Below are 27,934 nucleotides of genomic sequence, written 5' to 3'. Positions count from 1 at the left end.
TCTAGCTTGTATACCACGTACTTCCTAATTGGACATTGACTGATCACCAATAAAGGCAAAGTCATTACTTAAAATTGGTCCAGACCCTCTTACACTGAGTGATCGTCTTGCAGTGGTTTTCACAGCAATATTAAAAAACCTGGAAACATAATAGAAGTGAGGTACAACACAGACACTTCTGTATTACAGATCTCCGTTGAAAGGTGTGACAAACAGGTCTTTTCCAAGACTTTGTTAAGTAGGTGGAGGGGTCCTTTTGGGGGGATACATTTATCTGGTGCATAGATCTGATGGAACTTGAGGCTGGTGTAGGACGGGTAAGCCAATCATGACTGCTGTAAGCTTATATAAATCAATTTATGTGCCAGAGAATGAATAGCTGAATTTTTTTTTCCAAATGCCAATTCAGCAATTACAAAGTCTGCTGGCGGTTAATTAAAAACTACCATCTCTTTATGTTCAGAGTTAAATTACAAGTGTGAAAACTACTAGTGTTTGCAGTAACTGAATGCTCTTGACTCTCTGTACTCTCATCAAAAGGAGGGCAGGGATAAATAACTTTTATTTAACTCACTAGAAAATCTCTCTCAGCTCTTTCATATTTAATTAACTTCTTATCTTCTCGGAGCCCGAGTCTTACTCAGAGTTCCTAAGCTGTCATAGAAGTATTTGTTCCCGTGTTCATTTGAGGCAGAAGACTTTTCTCCCATGAGATGGTAGAAAAGTTAGAAATAATTCAACCCTGGAGACACTGAGGAAAGTAGCACCCACCCAAAGCTTTGCGTGGAGGCAACCTCAACCCAAGGGAGATGTATGGTAGAGAATGGTGGTTTTGGGGTGGGAGGTGTGTTATTGCCTGCGCATCTCCACAAGTGGAGGGATTGGGTTGTAAGCCCTTCTGTGGACTTTTGGGAAAGTTCTAGTTCTTCTTTGTAAGGCTGCTTTAATGAGTTGACTGTTTTTCTCTTTCGTAGATTCCACTGTCTGAAAGAGACCCAGCTCCTCGTCACACCATGGTGGATGTGAAGTGTCTGAGGGACTATGAGTTACAGCATGAACTTAGTAAGCTCGGATTCTCACCTGGACCAATACTCCGTACGTATGAGGCAAACATCAGAGACTCGTCCTTTATTACTTACAAACTACCTCCCAAGATTTAAAATTATTTACAGCGGAAGGGACGTACACAACTAAAAAACATTAACATGGAAATAGAAAAAAAAATTTCTTAAAACGCAGAAAACCAGGACGCTTGGGTGGCTCAGTGGGTTAAGCCTCTGCCTCGGGCTCAGGTCATGATCCCAGGGTCCTGGGATTGAGCCCTGCATCGGGCTCTCTGCTCAGCGGGGAGCCTGCTTCCTCCTCTCTTTCTGCCTGCCTCTCTGCCTACTTGTGATCTCTGTCTGTCAAGTAAATAAATAAGTAAAAATAAATTAAAAAAAAAAACACAGGAAACCATAAAGAGGGAAGGAGTGAGAAATACACCCAGATTCTGTGCACAGGTCACTAAGTAGGTTGCCCGAGAGAAAGGATTGGTTTCTTCCAACGAGGAAAACCCGGTTACTCTTGGTTCTATCACCCTGTTGTTGTTTTTTTTTTTTTTTTCATTTCTAGTCTGTGCACTATGTTAACTTTATGTACTTATTGTTAATATTCCCCGTAGATAGGAAGTGCAGTTTTGTCAGTCTTACTTTTGGATATATCCAATGGAGACCTCACCTTAATTGCTTGTGGAAGGAAAGGAGTGCGTTGAGTAGCTGTGGGGTGGACCCGATTGTAAAGACCGCAATTAACCATGAAAGGTACAAGAATAAGGATCCCTTCCTGAAATACCGCGAGCGCAGTGAGATCGCCTACAGGAGCGGCATAGCTTAATCCGTTCTCCACCTCCTTCTTCAGCTTCCACCAGAGAAGTGTATGAAAAAAAGTTAGTGCAGCTGTTGGTCTCACCTCCCTGTACACCACCGGTGATGAATGGACCTGAGGGGCTGAACGGAGCTCAGGATGATGACGGCAGTAAAGGTACGATCAGAAGCTGTACTGTTTGATAACAAGTGTGGGCTTATTCATACCTGGTCTGGGATGCTCTATGCAGCTGGAAATGCTATGCAGGGTGACCTATGAATTGGCCTTATGGCCTGGGGAATTGGCCCCTGGGCCACAAAAGGAATCCATTATTCCATGGCTATGTTCATGCCAACAACTCCACTGGGTGGAAAGAGGGGGAAGGACTGATCAATTTGCAGGTCCTCTTATTAGCCAGAGCCAAATCTGTGTTTGATTTCTAAAACCGGGAGTTCCTACAGGTCGTTTTCCACATCTCCTTTGAGGCCCCAAACTCTGCTTTGCCTCAGTCAATAAATGGGACGATTATTTTCTTATGATTAAATGATTTCAAATCCATTCAGAAAGATGAACCAAACAGTACCTCCCAGAAGTCCTATGCCTACTGCCCTCCTGGCTTCATGGGAGCTGACCACAGCTCGTCTCCTCCGAGCTCCAGGGTAGGTGCAGAGCTGTGGTCTCTGGGATCTGGTGGGGGGCGGGGGGGGGGGGAGGGCTTCTGTTCCACTAGCCCCTCCCCCCACGGGCACCATTCTCCTGTAGGGGGTGGGCTCAGAGATTCCTACAATCCATTCCAAGGCTGTTTCATTCAGTAAATATTTATTAGGAGTCCTCTAAGAGGCACGGTAAAGTAATAGGAACTGCCATGCCTGGAAGGCCCCCCCCACCCCCAGTGCACTTCTGGCCTAATGTGCAAAATCTCATTTAACTCTCACAAACTTTTAGCTGACGTTCCGATAGGCAGAGTGACCGACCCAAAAATCGAATAGCTAGGACACAGCTCCAGAATGTGCCATGAACAGCAAGGTCCGTTGTCTCCGTCACCATTACACAGCCAGCTCCTGGAACATTCCCAGGCACGGAGTGGGAATGCAGGATGTGTTTGTTGAAAGAGGGTGACCGAACTGAGATTTGAACCCAGGTCTGGTTCTCATCATTGTGCTCTTGCACAAGCCTTACACTGCTCTCACGATCTCTACTGTGAGGACGAACACATTACCTTTTTGACTGTGTTTGACCTACCAAAAAACGGCAATTTCATACAGCTCAAGGGAGTAGTTGAACAAGTAAGATAAGTGCCTGGGGCCTTTTGAAAAATCTGCTGGTGATGCCTGGTATCGCCATAGCACAGTTCTGAGAGATTTCCCTAAGTCCTGCGGGGTCAGCCTCATTGGAAAGAGCAGCAGGGCTGGGGGACCGGACCCCATGGGCTCCTGAGCATACCCCAGGCCCTTTCTGCAAGGGGGATATGTTCAGAGTCCTGTCCCAGACCTGGGACTGCGGGTGTTTCCTGCCCTAGACAGGAGCTGAAGGGACTAGACCAGTTCTCTGATGAAATGGAGGGCCAGGCTAGAAGGTTCCAGAGAGGAAGGCTTGTGTCCTTACTGCTCACAGCTGCCCACGACGGTGAGTCAGAGCTGCACAGCCAAGCTGTGGTGGTCCCAGACCAAGCTCTCCTGCTTCCCAGCACGCAGCCCTCCACAGAGGGGCACGCATGCCCAGGCTTCGAAAAAAATGGGTCCTTCCGTTTGTAAGCTTTGCCATTACCTTACAGACTGTGTCCACCTGATGCCAGACACGTGCAGGCAGTTAGGTCAGAGGTGAAAGCTCTGGGTCAGTCCCTCCCTTGTCATGCAATTCTGCGGTGCCAGTGGACAGTGCTTAGGTCGGGTACGCAACGACTGCTTTCTCCGGGTCAGGTTTGAATCAGACATTTAAATCTGCTCATTGGAGGAGCCTCAGAGACCCCAGTGCCATTAAAATGAAGGGGTTGCCACAGGACTGATAAAGTCCTGGGGAGATTCCCAGAAACACCTCATCCTGGGTGGGGGGGTCACGGTGGGGAACGTGTGGCAGGGGCCAGTTCAGAGGCGAAGCAGTAGGTAACCCAGACAACGGGTGGATTTGATTTTTTTCTCATTTTCACTCATTGTTTTGGCACCAAGTGGACAAAGCTTTTACGGTCGAAACTCTTCTCCAGCTTCCCAGATATTTCTGAGTTGGAGGGCTCCTTTAAAATCCCCTCCAGCGGCTCTGCTCCGTATGCAACAGTCATGATTGCTGCAAGTTTATCAAAATGCTTCTCCACGGGCTGAGGCCAAGGGTTGATGAACGACCACCTTTCCTGCCCCTGGCAGTATCCCCGATGGTAAAGTCCTTTAGGGCAGGTCTGACCTTCCCGCCTCTGGGGGCTTCTTCCGACCTGGAAGGAGAAAGTCCTCCCGCCGACCTTGACATTCAGGGACTGGTGAGGCTTGCAGCTGGTTCAAAAGGTCAGTAACTAGACTGAAAACAGCCACCCAGAGGCGCGGCAGGCTGTGAGCTCCTGGAGTCATACAGACATGACAACCTTCCTGTTAGGAGCCCTCCCTGTATCCCCAGGGGAAGGCCGCAGAGCTTTGCACAAAGGCCACTGCAGAAATGCCCTTTGGCCTCAGTAGAGCAAAGTGAATTTTCTTCCCCTCATGAAATTCTTCTGCCCTACAATTGGGAGAATGCACCCCGATGACTGGTGTTTATTTCCTTCTCTAGCTCGTATGTTCTCATGGCCTATTCTCCTTTTGTTTTTCATGATCCAGAGCTTAATGCCACTATCATTTTGAAAGGAAATATCATTCTCTCATCAGAAAAAAACAAGGGACCCAAAAAAGTATGTACAATTCTAATGCATGAATACTTTTACCCATACTATATTAAACATAGGAAATAGCACTCCTCCTATGTATTAAGAAAGGAAATAGCAAAAATGACTACATTCTGTTCCAGCGGGAAAATCCTAGTTTACAATAGTTCACTGTAATGCAGGTTTCTGTCTTGTGAAACTATTGCCATGTTCTGGCTCAAGACCCAGAGTCACCGTCCTCCTGTCCCTCCCTGAGTTTGTGGCTGCCCTGCTTTGCCCTCCGACCGCCATTCCCCACCCCCACTCCCACCCCCGCCCCTTTCCCTGCCCCAGGGTCCACATTTGCAGGGAGCCCTGGGCACCCACCTTGAGCAGAAAATCAATGTGAGTTCCTGCTTCCTTCTCTCTCTCTCTCTCTCTTTTTTTTTTAAAGGATTCTTTTTTAAAGATTTTATTTATTTATTTGACAGAGAGCACAAGCAGGCAGAATGGCAGGCAGAGGGCGAGAGAGAAGCAGGCTCCCCAACAAAAGCAAGGAGCCCGATGGGGACTCAGTCCCAGGACCCTGGGATTATGACCTGAGCCAAAGGCAGCCGCTTAACCGACTGAGCCACCCGGGCGTCCCCCTGCTTCCGTCTCTTTTCCAGACACTGAGCTCTGGCTTCTATCCTCAATGCCGTGTTGAAGTTCACGGCCAAGTATGTGAAGGTCAGAGGTTTTGTCATGAGGTCTCACTGGCTTAGAGTCCTTCTTCCCCCGGCTTCGTCCTGGGGCTTCAGGGAAGTCACTTAACAGATGTCAACTCCTCATACGGCTTGATAGCTGGACCTACTTCATAGCGTGGGGCGAAGGGAAAGCTCTAGAATGAGGCACGTAATTAGTTCACATAATGAACTCCAAGATGCCAACCCCAAGGATTTTTCCAGTCTTCTGACCACTGTCCCTCCGTATTTAGAGACGCCTGTCTCTTTCCATTTTGAGGACACAGTGGTGGCTTGGTTCCTGATTCTGCCCTTCTGACAGTTTCCATTCTGACTATCTTCAGGCCCCTCAGGGAGATCTGTCTCAGGCCCCCTCTCCTCCTGCTCTGCATCATTTCCATTGCCCACCTCCTTCCCTTTGCCTCCTGTCCTCTTTCCACACAGAAGCCTCCACATGGGCCCTGTCCCCCGAGGCAGAGGCCTTCACATCCAGCCACTTCCCGGAGAGCTCTTTCCTTTGCTTTCCTCGTCTTTCTTTCCTTCATCCCCTCCTTCCTGCATTCATGCAGCAAATGTTACTTATAATGGTGATAGATTTCATAGACTTCATAGATTATACAAAGCGTATTTATTCCTCTCCCCAGGGTGAGCTCTATCTCCCAGCTCCTCCCACAGAGGACATCTAGGACCATGCTCATTTTCACTCACCCCAAACCTGCATTTGTGGCCTCTGTTCACCTTGATGCTCTCACCACCTTCCGGCGGTCCGGGCTCAAGGTCTCAGAGTTATTTTGGAACACCGATTGCCCCTCACATATAAAGAGTTGCCAGTGGATTTGAATTATGATTTTTAAAAATCCATGCCTCCTTTCTGCTCTCCTAGTTTGCATCCATATTACTCATGACCCTGAGATCAAGACCTGAGCTGAGATCAAGTCTGACGCTTAACCGACTGAGCCACCCAGGTGCCCCCATATTACACGTTTTAATTTTATTGGAACAATTGTAATATCCTCCTAACTGACCTCCGCCTCTAACGTTCCCTGATTCCATTTGACACATATGAGCAGGGTTTGGGCCGTCTCATTCACTCATCTGGAAACAAGGTACAAACTTACCATACAGCACGAGGAGACCCCAGTATCTCCCACATCCTCCAAATTCTTCCCTGCTTTCCCACCTCTCTCACTTCCTCCCCATGTGCTTTTGCCTCAACTGTTCCTTATGCCTGGCATTCTTTTCAGCCTCCAACCCCCTACTCCATCCCCTGCCCATTTTTCTTCTGGTTAAAATCTTGTGATTGTTTAAGGACCCGACTCCAAGGCCATGCCTGTGCATTCCCTTAAAATTGCCATCCATCTCCTTCAACAGCTGTCACGGGCCCTTGCACAGAGTAGGAGCCCAGAGTCACCCCAGTGCATCTACCAAACAGCTCTAGAGACAAACAGGTTAGTTTGCCAGCATAGCCCAGTACTGAGTACTCCTCGCTGAGTTTCAGTAAATGAGAAGGAAACGTGAAGTACACATTCCTGTAGCTTTGGTTTCCCATTAGGAAAGAATTTGAATCTGATGAAGTAATTCTGATAGCTTATCAAACATTCTAAAAGAATTTTTAAAATCTTCCAAATGGCTCATCAGAGGGATCCTTCCCATTCAGAAAACCTGTTGGCAGAACACCCCTTTGTCTAGTTCCTGCGCAGACACAGAGGGGAGAAAAAAAACCAACCTGAGTATTTGCAGTGCATGGGGATGGGACCGGAGCCCTTGGGTCTTTGCCTTCCGTAAACCTGAAATAAAACCACATCAATACTTTGAATTGGCAAGAGAACTCAATAGAAAGTTTGTGAGGCCCCAAATGTTTGGATCTGAAGGATATATAGAAGCCATTCTGATTCTCAGAAGGGCCTCAAGACATCTGTTCAACTTTAAATTCTGAAGTAAATGTAAATAAGCATTTAAATTTCCATGTAAAAGGTGGTAAAAAGTGAGTTTATGGAGTCCCTTGTCTAACACTATAGACTTCAACGACGTAAGAGCAGTGGTGTGTACCTAACTGTCCTGTGAGTAGCTGGAGAGGCAGAATTTGCGCTGTTTTGAAACACCAACAAGCACCTGTTTCTCTCTTATCCTAGTAGGGTTTCCAGCGGATACAAACCACTTTGAAATTTGGCTTATGTCCCTTTCCGGACGCTTTGTAACCCCGCACGTGCCTGTGTTTTAAGAAACCACATGCGCAGCCCCCTGCTTTGGCGATTAAGACCCCTCAGAAAGTCAGGCCAATGTATCTTTTTATTGGGGATTTTTTTTTTAATTTTCAGCATAACAGTATTCCTTGTTTTTGCACCACACCCAGTGCTCCATGCAATCCGTGCCCTCTCTAATACCCACCACCTGGTTCCCCCAACCTCCCAACCCCTGCCGCTTCAAACCCCTCAGATTGTTTTTCAGAGTCCATAGTCTCTCATGGTTCACCTCCCCTTCCAATTTCCCCCAACTCCCTTCTCCTCTCTAACTCCCCTTGTCCTCCATGCTATTTGTTATGCCCCAAAATAAGTGAAACCATATGATAATTGACTCTCTCTGCTTGACTTATTTCACTCAGCATAATCTCTTCCAGTCCCGTCCATGTTGCTACAAAAGTTGGGTATTCATCCTTTCTGATGGAGGCATCATACTCCATAGTGTATATGGACCACATCTTCCTTATCCATTCGTCCATTGAAGGGCACAAAACAGACAATCATATCAAAAAATGGGCAGAAGATATGAACAGACACTTCTCCAATGAAGACATACAAATGGCTATCAGACACATGAAAAAATGTCCATCATCACTAGCCATCAGGGAGATTCAAATTAAAACCACACTGAGATACCACCTTACACAGTTAGAATGGCCGAAATTAGCAAGACAGGAAACAACCTGTGTTGGAGGGGATGTGGAGAAAGGGGAAAACCCTCTTACACTATTGGTGGGAATGCAAGTTGGTGCAGCCACTTTGGAGAACAGTGTGGAGATTCCTCAGGAAATTAAAAATAGAGCTTCCCTATGACCCTGCAATTGCACTACTGGGTATTTACCCCAAAGATACAGATGTAGTGAAAAGAAGGGCCATCTGTACCCCAATGTTTATAGCAGCAATGGCCACAGTCGCCAAACTGTGGAAAGAACCAAGATGCCCTTCAATGGACAAATGGATAAGGAAGATGTGGTCCATATTGAGGATTTTTTTCATCACATGAACTCGGGGCACAGCGGGTGCCTCCTGTAATGGAGAAGGCAGGAAAGCCAATGTGTGTAACGCAAGCTCTAAGTCCCGCCCACCAAAGAGGGCGAAATGGGATTTGGGGTGCTGGGGAAGCAGAATGATCTGCCACATCAGGCTGCCTAGAGTGGCCTCGGAGTAAGGTGACCCTGTCATTTACACCCCGCACAGGATGCTTTTGAGACGAAAGGGGACACTTCTAGAAGGGACGCTGGAATAACGGGAATCCAGCAGGACGGTCCTGGCAAACCAGGGCATCTGGGCACCCTGGGCTTAGGAGTGGTTCCAGGGGTCGGGGGGGGGTGTCTACACATGTACTCCCAACTCTGGACAGCTGCTTGTCCAACCCCCAGAGGGCTGCTGGGCCCGGGAGCTGTGTGCTCTGCAGCGCTCCTGGCCCCTTCTGTGTCTCCTTGTTCCCTCCCAGACACGCATGCTCAGTGCTGCCAGCATCCCGGTTCACTGTTCTCCCAGCGCAGAAAACTCTCTGCTCAGTCTTGCCACCTATGCTACACATTCCACTGGGAACTTCTAAAAATGAGTTCCATGAGTCTGGGCCTCGCAGTCTGCCTTTCTGTCCTCCCCGACTCCCACCCTCTGCCTAAGAGCTTTGGCTTCAGGTTGTAAAACCCCGACCATGGAAACCTACAGTCTTTGAATGCTCTGCATTGAACCCGGTGCCAGGCCTACGGGGAGAGGGGGAGGGAGCTACTCAGTCTTTGAGCTACTCAGTCTTTGTTGGCTGAACCCAAGGAAACCTTTTCTCTATATTGGTGTGGACCATCTCCCTTTCTCTGACTTCCCATTCTGTACCATCTCTTTTGTCTCTTAGACATACCTTAACGTTTTCTCCTGAGGCACAATGCTTAGGGCCCTGTGAATTGATGACCACCCAAGGAATGGTTGCAACAGATTTTCCACCCCTGGGTCTCAGCCTGTGAATTAACAGCTATTTACCTATACTGGGCATTGTGCTAGAACTTTCTGAGGAAGAGAATAGGTGCTCAAGGTGCCCTGGAGGAGCTTAAAAACGAGCTCTGGAAACAAAGAATGTGTGTATTAAAAATCTGGACTCTAGAGCCAGACTGCCTGGATTCAAATCCCAGCTCTGCCACTGACCTAGACAGGACACCTGACCTCCCTGTCTTCATTTCCTCATCTATAAATCAGGCTCATAAATGGTCTCAACGTCATAGCGTGTCGCGAGAATGAAGTTAAAATATGTGAAACAGAGTAGAGATGCCACACAGTAAGAGCCACATAGGTACAATAATAGCTAGTATTATCATCAGTACGATCATAGAAAAAACATGATATTTAATTATCTACAAAATAAAGCAAACTACTTAGTGGAAATAATATGATGGCAACTGAACGTCAGTATTGAACTCCTAAGTGCTACAGAGAAGGGTTTTTCAGCGTGCCCACAGGTATATTTATCGAATTAAATATACAGATGTAATTAAAGATTATTCTCTATATCAGTGCTGTGTGTTGAATGGGGCAGAACAACCTTTGAAAAAAAAGTCATATGTGTCCTCCTTGTATATAAGGACGCCTTCTTAATCTATGCTAAATCCTTCCCCTGCTTTTTGAAACATTGAAAAAATAATTTATTTACTTTTAAAAGATTTTATTTTATTTATTTGACAGAGAGATCACAAGTAGGCAGAGAGGCAGACAGAGTGAGAGGGAGAAAAAGACTCCCTGCGGAGCAGAGAGCCCGATGCGGGACTCGATCCCAGGACCCTGAGATCATGACCTGAGCCGAAGGCCGAGGTTAACCCACTGAGCCACCCAGGCGCCCGAAAAAATAATTTATTTTTGAAAGGATTTCAAACTGAGGGACAGTGGCAGGATTGGTAGAAAGAAATCCTAGATTGCTCTCCCCCAGATTATCCAGGGGTTAGCTTTTACCACCTTCACTCTGTGCGCGTGTGCACGCACGTACATGTACGTGTCCACACACGCCCTACCATTGTCTTTGAACCGTTCGAGGGTCCACTGTAGACAGGAAGCCTCTCAGCTCCCCTGCACGTCTTCTGCTACCCCCAAAGGACACCATCCTCCGTAACCACCATGTGGTGCTCCGAAGAGAGACATTCACACGGATTCAATGCTGCTGTCTAATAATCAGACCCCACTCAGATTTCACCAGTTGTCCTCGAAATGTCTTTCTGCTTTCTGGTCCACGACCAGTCCAGGGGCACACTTTGCCTCTCAGCAGCCTTCTTCAGTCTGGAGGAACAGTGCCTCAATCTTTCCCTGTCATCCTTATCCTTGACTGTTTTAGAAAGTACAGGCCTTTCATTCTGTCTGATTTTTCCTTTTGACTATTCAGAGAGGCTTTGCATTCTGGGCAGAAATACCTCAGACGGGGTGCTGTGCTCTTCTCAGAGCATCACACCAGGGAACAATGTCATCCTGTCCCACTGCCGGTGACGGCAACCTAAATCACCTGGGAAAGTTGGCGTCTGTCAGATTTCTCCATAAAACGTCATTTTCCCCCTGGTAACCGATCCGGCTTTTGTGGGGAATTATTCTGAAATGATACCAACATAGTGTTTCTCATCAAACCTCATCCATTGTCCCCAGCACCCATGGATGACTGCCTGATTCCGCCTCCATTATGATGATGGCCCATTAAGATTTGTTATGTCTAGGGGCACCTGGCTGGTTCAGTTGGTAAAACATGTGACTCTTGACCTCGGGGTTGTGAGTTCAAGCCCCATGGCAGGCAGAGAGATTACCCCCCCAAAAAAAAAAAAAAATTAAAAATAAGGATAAAAAGATTTTCTCTTTCTATCCTTCCTTCTGTATTTTTTAGTTGACATTCTACCATAAAGAAGAGCTCCCCTTCTCATTCATTCGTTCGTGTATATTAGCATGGGCTCGTTGATTCCTTTTGACCCATAGGTTGTATTCATTGATATCATTTTAATGCTCAAATTGTTTCATTTTGGCCTGTGGGAGCCCCCTTCAAAACGTGTACTGTGTCCTTTTAACAAGTCCTCATTATTCCTTGAGGATTTTCTTAATTTCCGGCGCAAGAAGTTTCAGTCCCTTCTTATGCTTTCCCTGCCCTGGGAGCCTTGGTTCCTTTCATTGCAGGGTGGGTTTTGGAAACCAAAATCGAGGCATTTAGGAAGCTCATTGCTCCTGGGGAGTCGTGGCTTCCAGGCCCTCTCAGTGAATAGAGCTAAAAAATAAATGTCTGCATACGTACACATACACCTAAACATCTGTAACGATTTTGTCTCTCTCTCTACCTATAGTTAAAAGCCATGAGTCCATGTTGATCTCCAGTTCCAATCCAATATTTCAATGTTCCTTCTACCCTTTCCCCTTCCTACGACAGTGAGAAACCTGGCTTCTGTTATACCCAATATATGTTTGGTCAATTTAAAAATTTTTGTCAGTGTAACAAGTCTCCCACCATAACAGCTACTGCCTCTTCTACAAAACTCCCATGACCCCCTCCTCTGCCACTGGACGTGCCAACCCCTCCACGTGGCCATTCTCTCACCATCCCTCTTCCTTGGACACGGCACACTAATGCCTTCGTGCTGTCCCTTCCTCTCCTTCTTCAACCATGAGGGGCCCCAATGTCCCCCTCCATATACACAGCCCCCTGCCCTCCATCTCTTTGGCCTCTGGACACGCTGACCTTCAGCACCCATGTCCCCTCTTCCCACACTGACTCCCAGGGGAAGGAAAGGAAGGGAAAGAAAGCTTCATGTCTCTTTTTTCTTCTGATTCTGAGGTCTTTTTCCATATCTTTGTGCCAAAACTCTAATAGGATTTTTACTCTCCTATTACTGATGATAAGTTACCATGTTGGCCTGTAATTAACACGTGTGTTGACTACCTTGAATGCTGCCCTCTGGAGGCCCAATGTGCCAAGGGAGTATGTGTTAAAGGACTACTTAAGTATGCAGTTTGAGCTGAGTTGCATGAAAAGGTTTTAGGAGACCCCATGTTAAACATCGCTGTAACCGTTTCTTAATCAATTGAAAAACATCCTTATTCCCAGTAGTAGTTGTATATTCCACTTGGGTCAAAGTGAAGACTAAATTACATATTCTATAACTACTTAATAAGCCCTCTCTTCTTACCTGTAATGTGCTAATGGGAGCTAAATACTGTCTTTACAAGGAATGTAATTTAACATTCTCCCTACAAAAATACTAACCTCCTGGCAGATATATTTAAATATGCTTAATGATCAATATGTCTTTATCTTATTGATGACATGCTGATTCTTTCTGTGTAATAGAACCCAGTTTTTGAAATACAAGCGCAGCAGGAAGAGATAGTGAAACCAAACTCTGATTACAGTGATAACATGTTAATAAAGGTAAAATTATTTTCGTAAAACTGAATTATGAGTAGCGGTGTTCTCTTCCTACAGAAAAAGATGAATTTATTTAGAAAACTCAGCTTCTCCCTTTCACCCCCAAATATAACCTGACTTTGGCTAATTTATCCTCTGCATTACGGGTCTATGGCTCCATGTATCACTTTAGGGAGAGGAGTTTCCCCATTGTACCTCCTATATGAGAACCCCAGATTATATTGCTCTCTTGGGACTTCTTAAGGTTTTGTAAGCAGCAGACCCTGTTCATCACCATTCATAAGTTCAGGCGTGATTTTTTGGTCATTATTGATCATGGAATTTCCTATTTGAAAGGCTTCTTGAAGGAGGCTCTGTGGCCTCTTTCAGATGAAGGATGAGGAAAGAGGCCGAGAGGGATTATGACTTACCCAAGACCACACGGAGAGGTAGCAGAAGAATCAGAAATAGATTTCCAGCCTCCTAATTTCCATTCTATTGCCCTTTCCTTTAGATCAGGTTGCCAAAAGGGGAGGAAGGACAACCAGGCACCTGAGTAGTGAAACAGCTCCCCCCAGTGTCTCTTTCCATGATATCGCAGAAGGCTTCCTGGACAGGAGTTCTCTTGTGGAAGCGGGGGCTTCTGGTCTGGAGATCGCTTTGTAATGAGAGCCCTTAGGAGGCATTCTTCTGTGCTCCTTCCATTCACACGCAGAAGCCCTGGTACAGAAATGAGCACTGTTCAAATGGGCTGACATATATGCAGATAGGCAGCTGGAATTTGCCCAAGGGGACAGAAAAAAAATTCAAACCTGAAAATATTTTTGACGTTTTATGATGATAGATCTTAGGCATCTAAAAAAGGTATAAAGAATTCTATAATGAGCAGGTAGATTCCCACCCCAGAGATTAAAAAAATAAATCCGTTCTGTTGACTACCAATGGAGCCCTTCTTGATCATATTCCTTCCTCTTCCTTCCTTCCCTGCAAGGTAACCACTATCCAGAATTTGCTACTTTTCCTTCTTTTCCTTTCCTTTATAGTACCCACAAACTTTATTTTCTCCTGATTTTAGATTTTATTTAAATGACATCATCATAGGGCACCTGGGTGGCTCATTTGATCAGGAGTCCCACTCTTGATTTAGGCTCAGGTCATGATCTCAGGATCATGAGATCGAGCCCTGAGTCACGTTCCACACAAGGCGTGGAGCCTGCTTGGGATTCTCTGTCTCTTTCCCTCTGCTCCTCCCCACCTTCTCTCACTCACTCACTCACTCACTCACTCAATAAATAAATAACACCATCATATAAATATTTTCTATAACTTCCAGTTATCATTCAGCATTATGCTATGGGCTTCTTCCAATATTTATAGTGCTGGTTCATTCATTTGTACTGCTATATAGTTATTGTAAAAATATATTATCCATTCCTTATTTATTGGACATTTGGATTGTTTCCAGGTTTTTCTAATACGAACAATGGTGCTACAAACATTGTGATATGTGACTCATTGTATACATGGGCAAGAATTTTCTGATTGAATGAAAACACCTAGGAGTGGAATTACTGCATAACCAGGGACACAGACCTCTGCAACTCTAGAGATATGTTAAATAACCCTACAAAGTGACTTGCATCATTTTCCATTTCTACCAGCAATATATGAAGAGCTCTGTCATTCTTAATCTTCTTCAAAATTTCGTATCGCCACACTTAATGTTTATCAAAGTAGTGGGTATAAGATTGTATTTCATTATAATGATAATTTGCTTATTATTACTTATAAGGTTGAGCATCTTACATGTTTGTGATCACTTGTGTTTTCTCATCTATGAAGTGCCGGTTCGTGTCTTTTGCCCATTTTTCTATTAGGTTAACTTTTTCTTGTTAAGGTACAGGATCTCTTTGTATATTTTGGATACTAATCCGTTGTCAGACATAAGTGTAGCACGTATCTTCTAGTAGTCTGTGCTTATCTTTTTTTTTTAAAGGAGTTTTGGGTTCACAGCAAAATTGAAAGGAAGGTGCAGAGATTTCTTATCTACTCCCTGCTCCCATACATGCATAGTCTTTCCTTTTACCATCCCCCACCTGGGCCCTGTTTTTTCACTCTTTCCTCAGTGACTTAAAAAAAAAAAGTAATGAAAAAAATAATTTCAACTTTAAAAAGTTTCTAATAAATAATTCTTCTATGGTCTTCACCCAGGTTTACTGGTTTTTAACATTTTGCCATATTTGTTTTATCATTTTATCTATTCTTTTCTTGGACTAAATTGTAAACATCATGATCTTTTACGCCATCCCCAAAACTTCGGTGTGTATTTCCTTAGACTGAAGACATAAAGATATTCACACTACAGTGACAAGAATCAGAAATTTTTCTTTTTTTCTAAAGATTTTATTTATTCAAGAGTGAGCAGGAGCGAGAGAGCACAGGAAGAGGGAGCAGCAGGCAGAGAGAAGAGGGAGAAGCCGACTCCCCACTGAGCAGGGAGGATGCTACGGGGTTCCATCCCAGGACCCTGGGATCATGACCTGAGCCGAAGGCAGATGCTTAACTGACTGAGCCACCCAGATGCCCCAGAAATTTTTCTACTAGGATTAAATGGACATAAAATTTACTACTTTAAAGTGCACAATTCACTGACATTTGGGGGCATTCATAGTGCTGTGAAACCATCACCTCTACCTAGTTTCAAAAGGTTTTCATGACCTCAAAATAAAACAATACTCGTTAAGCAGGTCCTTCCCAACAGGTTCTTGGCTACTACCAACCTGCTTTCTGTTTCAGTGGATTTCCTTCTTCTAGATATTTCATATGAACGGAATAGTCAGTCTGTGACATTTTGCAACTGGCTTCTTTCACCCACCCAACGGTTTGCAAGGTTCATCCACATCACAGCCTGCATTCGTATCAGCGCCTGAGAGAATAACGTTCCATTACATGAATAGACCACAGTTTGCCTACTCATTCGTCTGTTGATGGACATTTAGGTCGTTCCCACCTCTTCCACCTCTTGGGGAAAGTGATACTGTAAAAATTCAAGGACAAGAATTTGAATTTCCATTCAAATTCTGTTTTCAATTCTTTCAGATATACACCTAGGAGTGGAATTGCTGGGTCATGTGGTATTTCTGTGTTTAACATTTTTAGTAGTGGCTAAATCAGTTTCCACATTAGCTGCAGCATTTTACCTTCACACTAATATCTGAGGACCCAGGGTTACCATACCCTTCACAACACCTGTGGTTCTATGCCAACTTGTTTTTAGCAGCCGTCCTGGAGGATGTGAAATGGTATCTCAGTGAGTTTGGATTTGCATTTTCCTAATGACTAATGATGTTGAGCATCTTTTCACGTGCTTATTGGCCATTCATATATCTTCTTCGGATAAATGTCTAGTCCAGCCCTTTGTCCGTTTTTTAATTAGGTTGCTTGTCTTTTTATTGTTGAGTTATAAGAGTTCCTATATATTCTGAAAGCCAGACTGTTATCAGAGAAAAGATTTGCAAATATTTTTTCTCATTTTGTGGGTTGCCTTTTTACTTTCTTGGTGATGTCTTAAAGGTCTTCAGAAGTTTGATTATGATGAGTATTTGGTATAGATTTCTTTGTGTCTGTTCTGTCCTCAGAAATTCACTGAGTTTCTTGAATCTGTACATTTATGTCTTTGGCCAAATTTGGGACATTTTCAGCCATTATTTCTTCAAATATCTTTTTCAGCCTGACCTCATTCTCCTCTCCTTCAGGGACTCTGATGACACAAATGCTCAGTCTTCTATAGTAATCCCCCTAGAATCTCTTTATCTGGGTTTGTGTGTGTGTGTGTGTGTGTGTGTGTGTGGGCTTTTATTTCTTTTCCTGTTTTCTCTCTGTGTTTTGTTGTGGATGATTTATACAGTTCTATCTTCGCATAGATTGATTCTTTCCTCTGTGTTCCCCATTCTTCTGTCAAGCCCATCTAGTGAGTTTTTAATTTCGGTGGTTGCATTTTTTTTTCACTTCTAAATTTACATGGGGCTCTTCTGTATATATATTCTACTTTTCTGTGAGGAGTTAATTTTTTTTGTTACAAAACATTTCATATTGCTCATATTGCCTATGAAAAGCATTTTATGGTTGTCGCTTTAAAATCCTGGTCAGATAATTCCAACATCTGTGTCATCTCCATTGGCTGATGTTTATGAGACTCCGGATCTCAGTTAAATCTTTTGTTTCAGCAGGCCTCCTCAGACTCCACACTGAGGAACTGTGGGGAAGCGGGGGAAGAGGGGCCTCAGCTCTTTGCTGTCAGGTGGGGATAGGAGTCCAGGTCCCGGGGTGCCTGGGTGGCTCAGCAGGTTAAAGCCTCTGCCTTCAGCTCAGGTCATGATCTCAGGGTCCTGGGATCGAGCCCCGCAACGGGCTCTCTGCTCGGCGGGGAGCCTGCTTCCTCATCTCTCTCTGCCTGCCTCTGCTTGCTTGTGATCTCTGTCTGTCAAATGGATGAACGGAATCTTTGGGGAAAAAAAAAAAAAAAGAAGTCCAGGTTCCCCTCCGGGCCTCCAGTGCCACCCTGGTCTGGGTGTGGGGCACCTTGTTGCTGGGCTACTATTGGGGTGGGGGCTCCTGTGTGGCCTCCATTGACTCCACCCCTGTGGGGAGGGGGAGGATTTGACACCTGGGGCTGGTGGTCCAAGCTTCCCCCCTGCACCTTGCCTGGTGGGGACGGGGGTGGGCTCTGTGGCTGGGGTACGACAGTGATTGTCAAAAAGTCTTCCATCATGCTTGGTTGCCCCTTTCTCCTTTCCTGTCCTTTGGCTTTTCTGGGGGCTTTTTCCATTTGCACCCATTATGGTTTTCAGGTTGCCCTTCTCCAGCACTCCCTCTGGGGATAAAAGCACGACCCAGGACACTCACCATGTGTCATTTCTGGGTGCCAAGGTCCCTAGTCCCTCTGCTTCTCTCCACCTTTCAGCATCTTCTTATATTTGCTTTATATGTAATGTCCAGGTTTTGGAGCAATACTCAGTAGAAGAAATTGAGAGAAGCGTATCTATCCCATCTTGTTTCCAATCCCATTTCTGAAGTCTGTCCTTTTTCTTCTGATCTGCACTGTTAGCTTTTGTCCTATATCAAATTTCCATACATATATGGTTGTTTCAAAATGTACCCAGGATTTGTTTTAACCACGTATGGCAAGGGGACAGATGTGGAGAGAGCGGCCACTGAAAGAGTTCGTGGCACACAGGGCCACGTGGGGAAGTATCAGGGTCAATGGATGCGGTGGGGCGGGGGTGGGGGCGGCCAGGGGCGGTGAGAGAAAGATATGGGCACCAAATTCATCGTGGTTTTTGTAGGAAGAAATTGGTCAGGCAAGGTAAGCATTTTAGAATTGGCTAGTTTTAACAATTTCAGTGGACTCCAGGCCACAGGACTGGTTCCTAATTGGCCAGTATCTGGCCCCGGGCTGAATTACAGCAGGGGAAATATTGGCTTGGTGTATGAGAGGTAAAGGAGGTAGTTGGGGATATGGGTTTGGGGTTGGTTGACTTGACTCTGATAGGCTTGCTCATGTGCCTTCTCTCTAGGATTAGCAAGATTCAAGATGTCAAAGCATCATAAACCACAGATAACAAAAGCCGTGATTAATTCAACACGGTCTCTATTCTGACCAGTAGGTCTGGCCTGTGCCAACAGCAGAATGTTTTAATTACCTTAACAAGCCCCCCATCCTCCTTTTTGTTTTAAAATAGATTCTCTATTTGACTTGTCCTTTTGTCCTTCCATATAGATTTTAGAATAAGCTTATCACGTTCCATGAAAAATTCGGACTAGAATTTTGATTGAAATTTTATTGACTTTATGAATTAATTTGGAAAGAGCAAAATCTTTATTCTGTTCATTGACTCTTCCTGTTCATGTACTTTACATTAATTTAAATTTTCTTTAATGTCCTGCAGTAGGATTTTATAATTTTCTCAGTGTAGATCATGTTCATCTTTTATTAGATTTAGCAGGTAGCTGTGTTAGGTTTTTAATTTTTGTTGCTCTTGGGGATAGTATCTTTTAAAAATCATGTTTAAATGGTTTGTTGCTAGTATATAGAAATAGAATTGACTTTTGCATATTGATCTTATAACAATGACCCTCTGCAATTATAATAATTTTTCTGTAGATTTTTTTTTAGCGCAGTTTGTATATCTTTCTTTGTTTTTTTGTTTGTTTTACTGGACTGGTTAAGTCTCCTTTGTTACATCATTAAATAAGAATGGTAATAAGAATTATTTCCTTGGTTCTGATTTTAAAGGAAATACATTTAGCAATTGCCTTTGAGATGATTTTTGGTGTAGGTATTGGAAGACACTTTTTGTCAAGTTAAAGAAGTTCCTGTTCTATTCCTGGTTTGCTAGGAGATTAAAAAAATAAACAAACCAGGAATCGTGACGATCATAATGTTTTCAACCTTCCTTTTGTTAATGTGGTAGAGATTATTTTAGAAGGCTTTTAATTAATTCAAAATCATGACTTAGGTTAACAGAGCACAATGTTGAAAATGAGAGCTTTATTAAATCAGGGCTGAGGTAAAAACAATGAGGTAAAAGTCTGAAATTACTGTAGGATCTGTTATTAATGGAATCATTTTTAGTCAATAAAGGACTTGGAGGTTAACTCAATATTAAAGAGCTCTAAATCAAAAGGATTTTTCCTGCCTGGGAGCAGGTTCACAACGGCCAGTTTGTCAAGCTATTGGTGAAAACGTTTCTATAGTATAAGCTGTTTTTGAAAAACCGCATCCATGAACTAGCGTGATTGGAAAGTGTAACACGTTGTAGTTAGGAAAGGGTTGCATCCCCGACCCCTGGAACAGCACTGCCTCCTGATACGCCCAGAGGCCAGCAGTAAGAAATCCTGGGTAAAGGGCGCCTGGGGGGCTCGTTCGGTTGAGCATCTGCCTTTCAGCTCAGGTCATGATCTCAGGGTCCTGCAATCGAGTCCCACACTGGGCTCCTCGCTCAGCGGGGAGTCTGCTTCTCCCTCTGCCTGCCTCTCCCCCTGCTTGTGCTCTCTCTCTCTCACTCTGATAAATGAATAAATAAAATCTTAAAAAGAAGTAGTAGTAGTCGTCGTCGTCCTGGGAGAGAAGAGAAAGGAGCGGGCAAGAAGTTAGCACCGTTCGGCATGGTGCCCGACACCCCCTCTCTTGATTGCCTGTAACTGCACGGGTCAGGCTATGACATCTCTGGCTAGGTTTGGGGGGTCTACCTTGTCAAATACATGTCTCGTGGATATGCAAACATACTTCTATTTCCTCATTCCCCAAAATGAATTGTTTTAAGTCAAAGTAGATCATTTTCAAAAATCAAATACATTTTTTGATGAGTAAGGATTGAATGAGAAAACAAAATGATTCTTTTTTGTCTGGTTCTGGATATTAGCCCAGGGTTTTGTAGTTCCCTATAATACAGTAGGGCATAATATCTCATACACACTCTGGTTGCTGATTCCATGGATATACTAAGTAAGCCAGAATTAGCACAGAATTAGTTTATCTAGAAAAATCTTCCTAAAAAAAAGAACAGTTCATCGAAGATAAGAAGAAATCAGATGGCTACAAGTGTCATTTCTATGGGAAATGAATTAATGATTTGATCATTTATCAGTTAGTGAGAACGGTTTTTACAAACATGTTCTGCTCTGTTTCTCATGATGAGTTTCCCCAATAGAAATATTACAAAACAAGAACACAAAGCACTGGGTCCAGAATATGGGGGTTTGTTTACAGTTGTGCTTTCTCCTAATCATGTAACCCAGGCAAATAGTTTCACTCCTATAAACCTCAATTTTCTCATTTATAAAATGGCCACTACATAGGGTGTCTGGGTGGCTCAGTCACTATGCATCTGCCTTCGGCTCAGGTCGTGATCCCAGGGTCTCGGGATTAAGGCCTGCATAGGGCTTCCTGCGGGAAGCCTGCTTCTCCCTCTCCCACTCCCCACTTGTGTTTCCTCTCTGGCTGTCTCTCTGTCAAATAAATAAATGTAATCTTTAAAATAAGATAAGATAAAATAAAATAAAATGGTCACTACAGAGTTATTAGAAAGAATATGTGGCTGGGGGCATGTTGAATGCCCAAGACAACAGATGCTCAGAACATGATATTTCTAATTCTCTTCTAGTAAAGCCTCATTATCCACCTTCTGCAGGATAGTAGAGTGAGCATGAGCAGGGGCTCTGAGACTACGCCACCTGGGTTGACTCCTGGCTCTGCCATCTCACGAGCTGTGTGGCCAAGGGCACGTGATTTAAACTCTCCATGCCTCGGTTTTGTCGTCTGTGAAATGGGCGCCATAAAAGCACCTTCCTCACAGGGTGGTATTGAGAATTAAATGGATTTATTTATGTAAGATGCTTAGAGTGGTGCTTGGTACACAGGAAATAACTACATAGCTGTCAAGATTATATTAAGACACTTGTTTATCGAATTGGCATATCTCAGGATTATTACGTCTGTCACTACAGCAGTGATCAATAACATGTGGATGGGTGACATTTTCTGACTTGAATGCCAGGGGGTTAATGAAGAGGGTGGGGAAGCAGAGGCGGCCACAACCTTAGCTGTGAATGCTTTGAAAACAGCCAGACTTTTTTTCCTTTTTTTTTTTTTTTTCAAATTCTAGCTCCGGGCATAGGGAGAAAGGAGCATTACACTCCCCCAGGGGGGCGATTTCATCCTCACTAAACCATTGCTTTAATGAACACCAATATTTTTTAGTTCCATTGCAAATGGCATTTATAGTGAAAACCGTATTTTAACAACATTAAAGGAATTTTTTTTTAAATGAAAAATGAATCAACTCTAAACACGCCACCTGACACAAAAACCATTTCATTGTTTCTATTTCCCTCTAGTTGTTGTTTATGGGCACGGCGTGGTGTAAGTTTAGCCGGTCGTCATCACTATGCGCGTATAATTCTCTTCTCTGTTTGCCATGATCAATAACCCTGACTTTATAATCATTATTATTATTATTATTGATGAACAGTCAAGCTGATAAGCCATAATTACTCCTTTTTTGAAAACCCAAATGTCCACATTTCATATGCTATAGGGGGAACTCTACGTGTGAATGATAGTCAAGGACAGAAATGATAAAAGGAGAGGCAATCAAAGACCTAAACCTCCTTGTGGCAGGAGGGAAGAGAAGGGAGGGAGTATTGGATTGCCTAAGAGCTGTGAAATCCTATAATTTGATTTTGCAAAAGACTTCTACCCCCAATGTTTTGTTGAACAGACCTATTTTTGCATGTAGGAGAATTTAAAAGAAGTTGCATGTGATGGGTACGTGGAGGCTCATTATCCTGTTGTCTACTTTTGTGTCTGTTTGAAACTTTCTGTAATTAAAAAGGTTGAAAAAAAATGTGCTTATAAACGATTTTTCCTACACCCTTGGAAATAGTTTGAAGCATCTCTTGGTAAGCAAATCACCAGAAGCCCACGTGGATCCTTGAGAATTTTCAAAGTCCATTTTCTGCAATTGTCCCCCTCTTCTGGGAAATCATAGAGGTGTGCACGTGTGTAGTGTCTGCACTGGGCTGCTTTCTTGATGTGGCCTTCCTGTGCTGGGCATAGCTTCCCATCATCAGCAGAGGCCTGGCTTGGGTATCACTAAGCTATTGTTAAGAACATCTCTGGTGCGCCTGGGTGGCTCAGTGGGTTAAAGCCTCTGCCTTCAGCTCAGGTCATGATCCCAGGGTCCTGGGATCAAGCCCCACATTGGGCTCTCTGCTCAGCGGGGAGCCTGCTTCCCTTCCTCTCTCTCTGTTTGCCTCTCTGCCTACATGTGATCTCTGTCTGTCAAATTAAAAAAAAAAAAAAAAGAAAAAGAGAACATCTTCTTTAAGAAGGCAAGGCAAGGGAGTGGAGGTGAGAGGTGGAGGCCGTAGCTGCTTGGGCATCCGTGGCCAGTACCGGGAAGGGGGTGACCAGTCATAAATGATGGTACACCACGCCATACTCTCTCCCCAGCCCACCTTGGGCTGAGACCATCGGTCCTGCAGACACAACACCTGCCCGGGACATTGTTTGAGGATGATGAGGCCCGCATCATAACCATGAGTGGACAGTCAGCTGAACTAGACACATGAGGAAAAACAGCAACATGCAATTAATAATAATGATCAGAATCATAATCATTATTGCTAATAATAATCATTATTGCTAACGTGCATTGAATGCTGACTATGGGCCAGGAGATGTTTTAATCATTTTGCATATATATATATATATATATATTTTTTTTTTTTTTCTTTTTAGACTTTATTTCAGCGAGAAAGAGGAGAGAGAAAGAGCACACATGAGCAGGGGGAGGGGTAGAGGGAGAAGCACACTCCCTACTAAGCAGGGAGCCCAATGTGGGGCTCGATCCCAGGACCCTGGGATCATGACCTGAGCTGAAGGCAGTTGCTTAACTGATTGAGCCACCCAGGCGCCCCTCACTTTGCATGTGGTAAGTCACTCCATCTTTACAACTCTATTTCACAGGAAGGAAACAAAGGCATAGAGAGCTGTACCTTTTCACTTTATTGGAAAAATAACAAAACGAAAGGAAGTTTTGGGAAAAGAACAGAAAATGTGATTGTCCTGACTTCTATACCTTTTACAGGACAGCATTTTCATTTTCTGAAATTACTTTCCTGTTTTGTTTTGTTTTTTAAGATTTTATTTATTTATTTGACAGAGAGAGACAGAGGGAGAGAGAGAGGGAACACAAGCGGGTTGGGGGTGGGGGTGGGGGGGGGGAGTCAGAAGGAGAGGCAGCTTCCACTGAGCAGGGAGCCTGATGCGGGGCTCAATCCCAGGACCCTGGGATCATGACCTGAGCCCAAGGCAGATGCTTAATGACTGAGCCACCCAGGCACCCCATACTTTCCAGTTTTTGTCCATGGCCAGCTTGCTTTTCATTTTATTTTTATTTTTAATTAATTTATTTAATTTTTAAAAAGAGTTCTTTATTTCTTGAGAGTGAGAGAGAGAGAGAGGGTGCACATGAGTGTGCAAATTGGGGTGGGGGTGGGTGCCGAGGGAAAGGGACAGGGAATCCTCAAGCAGATTCCCCGCTGAGCATGGAGCCCCACGCGGGGCTCGATCTCACGACCCTGAGACCATGACCTGAACCAAAACCAAGGGTCGGTCGCTCAACTGACTGAGCAATAACATTATTCTTTATATACAAATGCCTGCTCATAAAAAAAAAAAAACAAAAAAACAAAAAAACAAAAAAACAAAAAACTCCAAGCAATAAGGCACAAAGAAGAGCAAAATAAAGAGTTCGTTACCAGAGTGTCTATTGTTAAGGCATGAGTCACTGCAGTAAAATATTACTCCACGGCATGGGAATGTTTTTGCTAATTATTGAATAAAGGCAGACTGGAAGTTTGTGTTATGAGGTGGCTAAAGACCTGATGTACCAGAAACATTGATCAGTCCTCAGAGTATATGGCTTTTTCTAGAATAAAAAAAAATAAAGTCCTTTGTACCAGACCTGGGAAACAATAAATTCTTTTCTTTCTGTTCATTAGAGACTCGAGACTTCCATCACCAAACCAAAAGCCCTAGATATCAACTGCCTGGCTTATAAGCATTCTGAGGGAATAAGGTAATGCTTTTCTTAGCATGTGAGAGGATACTGTTGTCTTATACAACTCCTGGGGACAAATTTGTTATTCAAATTTCTGTGAAGGGCTTGAGGCTGAAAAGAATCTGTTGAGAAAGAAAAGATTCGTAGTATCTCATCATTTCTTTTTCTTTTTTAAGTTTTGATGTATTTGTCAGAGAGGGGGAGAAAGAGAGCACGAGCAGGAAAGCAGTAGGCGGAGGGAGAAGCAGGCTCCCCACTAAGCAAGGATCCTGATGTGGGGCTCGATCCCAGGACCCCAGGATCATGACCTGAGCTGAAGGCAGAGGCTTTAACCCACTGAGCCACCCAGGCATCCCCATAGCTCATCATTTCAAAACTGAAAGGACTTTGCAAGAACTATCTAGTTCACCACTTAAGTTTGGAGATAAGGAAATAGGCCAAAGAGGCCGGATACCGAAAGTCACCACAAACTGAGACCAGAATCCACGTGTCTTGATCTGTAGTCTTTGAAGACATTTATTCCTATTTATGTCCTAGAAAATAGGGAGAGAGGAAAAAAAAAAAAAAAAGGAGCAGGTAGTTGAAATAAGAGCTCAAGACAGGCCATTTTATTTGTTGTTCAGAAAGAAAAGTCTTCCCGGAAAATTCCAGAACGTCTGAATAAAGTTAGGCAGATTTCCAGGATTAGACAAGTGGGTCCATACATAAACTCTCACTAAGAGATTTCAGAACGTACCCACTTGTCCTTTTAAATCAACATTAGCAGATTTCGAAAGCACTTCTCATCCTACCCCTGAGAGGCAGTCCTTACACATGTGGAGAGAGAAAGGAGAGAGCGTGGGTCCTGGCATCCCCTGTCCACCTGGACCCGTTTCCAGTGGGGGCTGACGGGTCTGCGGGTCCCTGCGGCAGGCCTTGGGCCAACATAGGGAGACGTTGTGCAAACGGGTGGTACTACTAAAAAATGCCTTTGGGGATTTTAGGGATCTCACATCCCTGTGATACCTCGTTAGTCTCACTTGTTGAAATCAGCATAGGTTTTAAACAAGTAGAGGGCTGCTCGCTAATTTGTAGCCCCACGACGGTTGCTCCCTTGGGGCCCAAGGCCCACATACGTTAAAGGGGTGCTCAAGTCATAGCTGTCCACAGCCCTAGGAGCCACTAATGTTTTCACAGGTTACCCACGAGAGCATCAAACACCAGATGCAGAGGACGGAGCACCCGAGAGACCACCGACTGCCCCTTGAACAGGAGTTTTGGGTACGGGAACCTAGAAATTCTTCCCATGGGCTTGAAGCTCGCTGTGCTTGGTATCTTCATCATTGTCGTCTTTGTCTACATAACGGTGGAAAGGAAGCCGTTCTTTGGCTAAGTGCTTTAGGAACAGAGCAGGGAGGGAGCAGCTGAGCGCGGGTCCAAGCCCTCCAGCTGCAGGAAAGAACAGAAAGACTGCTCCAACGGGGTCACCCAGCCCCACAGCCAGGTCGCTTTCCACTGTGCTGCTGCTCTCACAAATCCGTACCCAGGCTCAGGATTTCAAAGCCGAGGGGGCCTTACGTGCTGTCTGGTTCACCACTCGTGTTTCAGGATAAGGAACTAGGCCGGGGAGGTAGAGGACAATGCCAAAAGTCGAAATGAACGAAAACCAGCATCCACTGTTGTGGGAACGAGGGACAGAACGGGGCACTCCTGTCGAGGAGCTTGGGCATGAGTCCCCTGGGTCGTGCTGGCCATCAATAAAACCGCCGCCACATTTGAGCATACTTCCAAAAAGAAAACCGTGCCTTGCGTTTTTCTTTTGAACTACAGGGCTAAGCCCGTAGGTCCCACTTTATTCACTCTTCCAGTGGTAGAGTCAACTATGGGAAAGGCCCCTGACCGGTAATTAACAAAAAAGGAACGTGTCTAGCTCAGCAAACACAAAGCCATATCCAGCATCACCAGTCGTGAAAGGGAAGCAAGTCAGAGCAAGATAGCAATTTCGCCATTGAAACTAGAAGGTTTGAATAAATTAGTGCTTGATGAGGGAATGTTGGCATCGTGGACTCTGGGAGCAGGCGGAGCTGGGGAGGCGCCTGGCTCCTCGGACTTTGGGGGGGTTCCTAGTTCTCTGTGTGTCAGTTTCAACTTCTGAAAATTAGAGATAGAATAGACCTCTTAGGGGCTGAAGAATTTGAAGAAATAATCCATGCAAAGTACTTAGCTTGGTCCCCACCTGATGGGTAGTAAGCGTTCAAGAAATACTCAAGCAGTGTTACACTTCACCACAATATTTCTACTTCCTGGAGGACCTAATTCTAGATACAGAGAAGTCTTCCTCCCCTGCACAACCCCCCCACCTGCTTTTTAAAGTTTTTATTTAAATTCCAGTTAGTTAACATACAGTGCAATATTAATTTGGGGTGTACAATATAGTGACTCAATGCTTTATACAACACCCATTCATCACAGTTAGTGCCCTCTTTAATCCCCATCTCCTGTTCAACCCATCCCCCCACCCAACTCCCTTCTGGTAACCAGCAGTTTGTTCTCTATAGTTAAAAGTGAGAAGTCCTTTTTTTTCCCCCTAAAGATTTTTTTTACTTATTTCACAGTGAGAGAAACAGTGAGAGAGGGAACACAGGCAGGGAGAGTGGGTGAGGGAGAAGGAGCCTCCCCGCTGAGCAGGGAACCTGATGGGGGACTTGATCCCAGGACCTGATCCCAGGACCCTGGGATCATGACCTGAGCCCCTGAGCCGAAGGCAGATGCTTAATGACTGAGCCACACAGGTGCTCTGGGAATTCTCTTTCTTTCTTTGAAGTAAACTCTACATGCAACATAGTGCCCAAACTCACGACCCCAACATTCAGAGTTGCACAGTCTATTAATTCAGCCAGCCAGGTGCCCCCACCGCTAATTTACTTTAAAATTTTTTAATTTTTTTTAAACTTACTTTTTAAAAAATGGTATTTTTTTTAAAGACTTTATTTATTTATTTGACAGACAGAGATCACAGGTAGGCAGAGAGGCAGGCAGAGAGAGAGAGGAGGAAGCAGGCTCCCTGCCGAGCAGAGATCCCGATGCGCAGGACCCTGGGATCATGACCCGAGGCGAAGGCAGAGGCTTTAACCCACTGAGCCACCCAGAAGCCCCAAAAATGGTATTTTTAAAATATGTTATCCCAACTGTACAAACAACACCAGAAGAAAATACACAAAAATGTTAACAGTACTTCCATGATGGGATTCCCTAATTTTCTTTTCCTTGTTCCTACTTTTCCACATTTTTAAAGATTTCTATAAGCAGGGTATGTTAATTTGCTAATGAGAGAGAATACG

General features: G+C 44.4%; 1 protein-coding gene across 1 annotated transcript; it reads left to right on the top strand.

The window, feature by feature from the left end:
- The first annotated feature begins 986 nt into the window (after window positions 1–986).
- Window positions 987–25,986, top strand: LOC111151191 (LEM domain containing 1). The gene is given in 7 exon segments (XM_022508994.1): window positions 987–1,095; window positions 1,900–2,022; window positions 4,644–4,714; window positions 6,760–6,793; window positions 6,796–6,836; window positions 24,556–24,632; window positions 25,791–25,986. Coding segments are annotated over 7 exon segments (624 nt in total). The 5' UTR covers window positions 987–1,013.
- Window positions 25,987–27,934: the final 1,948 nt, after the last annotated feature.

This window comes from Enhydra lutris, unplaced genomic scaffold (assembly GCF_002288905.1).
Source record: "Enhydra lutris kenyoni isolate GAN:26980312 unplaced genomic scaffold, ASM228890v2 scaffoldscaffold25, whole genome shotgun sequence".
Taxonomy (NCBI): Eukaryota; Metazoa; Chordata; class Mammalia; order Carnivora; family Mustelidae; genus Enhydra; species Enhydra lutris.
The sequence above is the reverse complement of the archived record's forward strand: the minus strand, read 5'-3'. Positions and strand labels throughout refer to the sequence as shown.